The 7077-nt window shown below is 45.3% G+C and overlaps 1 protein-coding gene across 2 annotated transcripts in view; it reads right to left on the bottom strand.

Moving 5' to 3' along the window:
* Window positions 1-646: 646 nt before the first annotated feature.
* Shroom4 (shroom family member 4) overlaps window positions 647-7077 on the bottom strand; it is a 210034-nt gene continuing 203603 nt past the window's right edge. For both annotated transcript variants that reach the window (XM_021187867.2, XM_029534032.1), the window contains 2 exons: window positions 4612-4881; window positions 647-3711 (listed from right to left, as the gene is read on the bottom strand). In XM_021187867.2, coding sequence (XP_021043526.1) covers window positions 3442-3711; window positions 4612-4881 — 540 coding nt within the window. In that variant the 3' untranslated portion in view covers window positions 647-3441. The remainder of the gene's footprint in view (window positions 3712-4611; window positions 4882-7077) is intronic.

The raw sequence follows: 7077 nt of genomic DNA, 5'->3' as shown, positions 1-7077 counted from the left end.
GTGAGGCTTGTTATTAGAAAAGGAACACATCCAGGCAGCCTAGAGTTGAGGGTGTGGTTCTGGTACCCCTTAGGCACCTTTCTTGGCACATGAGGTTAAATGGCAAACAGAAGTATGAAGCCAATCTTCAAAGAGGCTTTTCATATTTTTACTCTCTTTCCTTCCCTGTGTATCCAATTTCTCCCGTTTTAGGACTTTAATTTCAGTACATCTGTCTCATTCCTTTAGACTCCACTTGGGTATTTACTTTTATGTCTTAGCTGAGCCTTTAATAGTGGGACTTGAGGGGATTCAATTACCTACAGCCCCGGGGATGGGAGAAGAACAGGCATATGATCGCAATCTTGCATTGATTCCCTTGTATCCGCCACCCTGCTTTCCTATTATCCAATGAGATTTATGGAAGTATTTGGAGGGAAAGAGTGGATGATCAGCAACCTTTGAGGGGGCGGGTCGACCTTTGAACGTACTTAGATGCTGCTCTGCTATCTTCTCAGAGACCTTGAAAGATGGCTGATCCCAGAAGGAGGGAGGGAAGGAGGGAGGGAGGGAGGGNGAGAGAGAGAGAGAGAGAGAGAGAGAGAGAGAGAGAGAGAGAGCGCGCACTGGCATTTTGCAGCCTCACTGTGGGAAGACCATAGCAGGAGTAGGGCATACCAGTGTTAGTTCAGTCTACTGAGCTCTGTTACTCAGTATAGTTGCGAAGTTATCTTTCAAATACTTTGGAAACTCAGCCCTGTATTCTGATTCCAACTGTATAAACCATTTTGAGGTGGGACAAGTGATAAAAACTGAGAATTAAGGCTGGGGCTGTAGCTCAGTGATACAGCACTTGCCCAGGATACATAGGTGTTGGGTTCCATCTCTAACAATGCCAACACAACAAACAAACAAACACAAACCACAGTTAATAGTATTTTTGGTATCATATACTTAAGGTATAATAAACCTAATGAAGGCTACCAATACCCAGCCTATGGCCATGATATCCAGTAAAGTGAATGCTTCTTGTTCTACTGTAGCCAAACACATCTTGGAATGACAGAACACATAACTCTCACTATCCTAGTATAAGACATTTCAACTTCCTTATTGATTGTCCTAGGGCCCATTATATTTTTAAAAAGGTAAGGCAAGTGTGGCTTTTATTCAAACAGTTCCTCACCTCTCTCAATTTTCCTTTGGGTAAACTCTCAGCCATTCTGAACAGCACAGAACAGCACAATGCAGCACAGTGCTGCACAGTACGTTGTGGTACACCATAGCACAGCACCGCACACCATAGCATAGTATAGCAGCAACTGAGCTTCGCCGCTCAGTGTACTTTTAGAGTCCTGTAGAAGATAATTTGTGATCATCCACTTGAGGGGAGAATGGCAGTACTGAGAGATAAACAGTGCTTAATGCAGAGGCAGCAGTACTAAAAAGCATACCCAATGGCTCATAGAAAAGGTTCCCATCCCTATAGAATACCCTGCCAGCCAAGATTCTCCCATAGCTGTCAGACACAGTGGGCAGAGAATGGAAGAGAGTGGCCAGTATTTGTAGCAGCCGTGAAGTTCCTTGGCAAATTCTTTGGTTGAATAAAGTAACACTGAAGCTACAGGGAATGTCCAAGGACCCTGAGGAACTCAGCTGTGACAGGTGGTGATGCCAGGGCTTGGGGCTTCTGAGAGATTGTTAGGCGACATCATCAAGGGATGTACCCAGTTAGCAGGGAGCAGAAGACTGAGCTAGATAGAAGGGCGGTTTGGTGATGAGTCCCCTCTTGCTCTTGCTCAGCTGGATGCTTTTCCAGGATAGAAGCTGACTACCAACGTCAGGTCTTGGCGAGAGCAGCAGCTTTAGTGCTTTGCATGTCAAACCCTCTTACCTGCAGTTTGACTTTCCAGCATTTCCCTTCTCATGCTCAACCATGGTTGACAATATTAAATGGAACATCGTAGAGTCAAACGGCTGATCAGTTTTAAATTATGTGCCATTCTGTGCAGTGTGATGAAAGCTTGCTCCATCCCACATGGACCATCAATCATCTATTTATCCAGTGTATCCATGCTATACAGGCAGCCTTTCTTTAGTCACTTATTAGTCCCCTCAGTGATGAGATTAACAATTGTGCTATTTACAAGCTTTGGTACTATCGAAGATTTCAGGCATCCACCCGAGGGGATGCTTTAGTACATAGGCCCCGAAGACAAGGAGAGATAGTGTACGTATAGATCCTAGGTGAATCATAATTTGCTCCGAGGCCTGGCCCTGGCTGAAAATACTCTCGTGGTTTTGGTTCCTTGAGCTAGCCACTGGCTGGGAAAGCAGTTGTTGGAAGCGTGCCTTCCACACCTACCTGTCTTCATGTATCCTGTATCTTTCAGTTATAGGAGACCCTGGTTTCAAAAAGACAGTTAAAAAAACACTGAACCCTACTCAGGAATGTTATAGTTATAGTCAACCAGCCCTCAGGGAAGCGCATAGCTGAGCCATGGTTAGGAGGCTCTAAGTCCAAGGGGAGAAACTTATTAGCTACTCGGAACTATGGTAGGAAGAATTCAAGGCCTTGGCACTTGCTTCCTTAGCCATGGTGGGCTCAGACTTATGTTTTCCTTCTGCCTAACTTGTTTTTTCTTGCCTCATTAGTTAAGAAAGAAAAAGAAAACATAAAAATCAATACAATCAAAGACCATTTGAAATATGACAAGAACCCTCTTCCCCAGTAACGAAGCTGTATTGCAAAGCCAACTATAATAGAGATATGTTATAGGCTCAGAGAGCGAAACCCTGGCACGAGCCTCCTAGTGATAGCAGGACAGGATACAATACAAAGAGGCAGGTCTATCATGTGAAGACAGGGCGAAGGCCGCAGTAACAATGCTATCAACTAGGTGTTGGAGAGGGTAGACATGGAACCACTTTGCTTAAGCCTGGCTATTACCAGAGGGAAGAATACCTGGGTGGACTCCATGTTTGCTCCCCTTATATGAAGTCTCCCCTTCTGTGGCTCCTGCTGGCACATTTGGTAGAGGCCCTGGAACTGGTGTGAGGTGAATGTATTCAAGTCAAGCACATCTGTGCGGACAATGGCTAGCTAGGTCACTAATCCTAGGGAGAGGGAAAATTGCACAGGCAGTTTAGCTTTGAACCTCAGGAGGGTAGTGTGGTAAGGGAGAGTCTTGAGTTTGTGAAGTCTTTGGTGTTTTAGTACAGAGATGAAGGCACTTTTTATTCCTCGCTCACTGGGAGCATAGTAGTGTGGCCACACCTTGCTGCAGCTCTGTAAGAGAAGCTTGGGGCCTTCCCAGCCTCTCCTTGATGGCTTGCCAAGGTAGATGGCTGGACTCACTGCTAAGTAATTTCTATATACTTGGCTAGCAAACTGCTCCTGAAGAACGAAAGCCCTTTTCCACTGGGAATAGACAGAGGTGCAGTGGCACACTCCCGGTGCAATTAGAAATTGCTGGGCCCCAAGTGCAGGCTCTCTTTGAGGCATTTAAGCTGCTCTTCTCCAAGTTTGATCTTCTCCTCCAGCTCTCTCTGTTCAATGATGAGAGCAGATTTCATCTTCACAAAGTGCTGGTAATCTTGGAGCTGGTCCTGAGGCAGGTAGCGGGAGACCATACTGAACACCAGCTTTTCCCTGCCGTCCACATGCTCCTTCAACTCCTTGGCATCTGCCAACTGGTTCGTCAGCTGCTGCTTCTTCTCTATCAGCACCAACTGGGGAAGCAGAGGACCAATTAAATGCCATCCCGACCACGAGGCATCTGCACAGCAGTCTTCCACCAAGGAAGCAGCCACAGAGCAGCTACGCATTTTGGTAATTAATCAGCCTTAGATCCCCTGCTCTGAAGTTCACGTTCTTGCATAAACCTCCCTTTTCCCACAGCAAGCGTGGCAGCAGTTTTGGATGGGGATGCACAATCACCTCTTTCCATTTCTAAGGCTATCTTTAAGCCATGGACCACTGCTTGACTTGGCATAGAGGAACCTCTGACAAAGTCAATCTAAGTACCTTCTATCACTGAACAAATTACACTCTGGTGACATTTTCTCTATGGTGCCTGTGTGTGAGTGGAGATGCATGGGTGGGTGTGTTTCTGTGTATGCATGTGGATGGAGCTCTTATTGTGGATTCAAAGCTACTTGTATAGAGAAAGGTAATGGAGTTTAATTCAAATATAATCACCAAATGAAATAACCTGTAAAATCGAGGGCCTCTTTGCATCTCTAAGGGGATCAGAGGCAAATTTGCTGCTGCTGCTGCTGCTGTTGCTTCTGCTACCACCCCACCCTTATCACCACCATCACCACACCCCCATTAGCAGCTAGCACTAATTCCATATTCACTCTGTTTGGGACCCTATTTTATTCAATTAACTTTGATTATCCCAGTCCTCACAGAAAGTACATGAAACAGATCGTATGCTTATTTCATTTTGTAAATGAGGCAGAGTAAGGCTACGTTGCTTAGAGTCACACACAGCAACCATGCAGAACTACAACTTCAGAGCACTTACAAAGCCAGTGCTTACACTTTTAATGTTGATTTTTCAGTCTCCCTTAAAAATTAAAAAGGCCATTTCTTCCATTTCCACCCCCCAGGGACCTCATCTGTACCTTCTCCTGGTTGGACTCTGAGTCGATGCTGTTGAGAGCATTCTCCACCCGGGCCAGTCGTCCAGAAAGTGACAACAACAGGTTGACCACTTTGTCCAGGTCTCCAATAAACAAATGGTACTTTTCAAACTCATTGGACTTGCAGACAGCTTTTAAGTTGGCCTCTACCTCCTCTCCAAGGGCAGCGTTGGCACTGATGTCATCCAGTAGCCCTCGCTGGGCCTCCCGCAGGACAGAAAGTTTTCGACCAATGCTTTCAATGAGCTGAATCTAAAAGAGTTATATGGAAGACAAAGGGTGAACATGGACAGCAACAGAACCTAATCTGGGCTTAGCAGAGCATGTACACTCCTTGCACTTGGAAGGTGGAGACAAGGGGATTCCACACTAAAACCTTGGCTAAATGAACAGATTACAAATGGAAGTGAGAGGGAGAAGAAAGGAGGGACGGAGGGAGGAAGGACATGAGGGGAGGGAGAGGAAAGATAGGTTGGGAGTGAAACCTAAGCAAGTGATAAGTAATTCCAGTTTCTTGAGTAGTTACCTTCCCTCCCTGTTTGACAGGAATCTCCGTGTTTTGGTGCTAACCAAAGTTCTTGATGTCAGATGACTGTTACCCACGGACCCAAGTGACATTTGTAAAATGCAACCAAGACTATAATAAATAGGAACCAGAGACCTTCCAAGACCCTACATCGGGAAGAATTGTCATCAGATGCTTTCTAGTGTAGACATTCTGGAACACTTACGTTTGGAGTGTTTCTAATAGTTCATTAGGAAATGATGAAGGTGACCAAGACTAGGAGGTTTCAGAGCCCACTGTCAGAAGTCAGGAACTCGTCATGATTGTGCTTGCAAGTGTGGGGCAAAGAACCAGATCCAGGGAAAGGCAGGAATCCAGTGATGTGAGTGGGAGCCAGAACTAGGTTTCAAAACATTCTCAATGGCGTTGTCACTCAGATAAAAGTCAGTTCTCAGATAAAAGTCAGTGTCAAAGCATGGCCCTCTTGGATTGTCACTTATTCACACAGGAGGCCAGCCTCTGGGGACTGAGGGAGAAAATGTGAATAGAAGGGACCCTTTGCTCCTCACTACCTGGGCTCTATACATCCTGAACCTTTAGCCTGCGGAAAGTGTACTGTATGAAGCTGCAGATTCATCGCAGGCTCAGCCAGAGCTGATCTGTTTTTCTGGAACATGGCAAATTGATGACCTTCCTCCCCTTTCTGCCTTACACACAAACATAGCCCTGCCCCACCTGCAGTCATAACAAATCACTCTCTGTTATTTGTTCTTTGCCATTTCCAGTCATCTCTCTTCCCTTGGCTAGACTTTCATTATGTTTGTCCCTGGAAAGGCCAGGCCTTGAATAAGCAAGGACCAACTCTCTGCCATGTTCAAGAAACATAGACTTCAAGGAAGAGCATCTGGATCAATAACATTTGACACTTCCATGGTCCAATTATTTCCCTGACATTTTGCTTCAGATGGGAAACTGGAAGGAGTACTTTTGAAAATGGCCTTATGTTTTCCTACCAGTCATGTCCTGAAAGAGAAATATGGGCAGACGAACAATTTACATTGAGTTCACATGTCCACAAAATGGTAAATTGGGCCTTTGAGGTTGCCATGACAACTCTATCTGCTTATGAAATAAAACAGGTAAGTGCAAGGGGTGGGGGCAAAACGATTCCAGGAACTTGATTAAAAAACTAGGCTACTGGTGCTTAGAGGAAGAAAGGGAGGCTTGGAACAACAACAACAACAACAAAATCCCCATTTATCTATTTTGTATTTTCAAGAGATAATTGACCATCATTGCAAATAAATTAGTCTGCCAGCCTATAATTTCTCCTTAGTCAGTCTGTTCTCTCTCCCAGAAACTTACAGAGAATACAAATTAATGGCACTGCCATTGGCCAGATCTCTGATGTGCCTTAGGCAGTGAGTTAGCTTGCTTAATTCAAAAGGACAGTATGGCAGAGCAGAAATCCAGTCCAGGACCTATAATTTAGACTGTGACCCTTGGAAAAGGTAATCCATTTAGCTGGCAATATATATATGGGCAATAGTAACACTTACCTTGCAGGGCTAGAGCTGCAGAGCAGTGGTCAACACTGGCCTGGCAAGTACAGGGCTCTGGGTTCAGCTCTAGCACTACTGGGGTGGGGGTGGGGGAGGGAGGGGGGAGGTTGGTTGGTTGGGGGTACGGCTCAGTGTAAAGTACATTTCTAACACATGCTAGGCCCTAGATTTGATCCCAAATACTTCAAATAATGCAACTGAGAGACTGTTTCAGGTTTTAGTATTTAGATCAACAGCCAAGCACCAGCTTAGCAAAATAAGACCCTGGGTTCAATTCCCAGTAACACATACACAAACACAGACATACATACGCATATACCTGGGTTCAATTCCCCAGTGACACACACACACACACACACACACACACACACACACACACAC

The sequence above is a fragment of the Mus pahari genome, chromosome X (assembly GCF_900095145.1).
Source record: "Mus pahari chromosome X, PAHARI_EIJ_v1.1, whole genome shotgun sequence".
In the NCBI taxonomy this organism is placed as follows: Eukaryota; Metazoa; Chordata; class Mammalia; order Rodentia; family Muridae; genus Mus; species Mus pahari.
The sequence above is the reverse complement of the archived record's forward strand: the minus strand, read 5'-3'. Positions and strand labels throughout refer to the sequence as shown.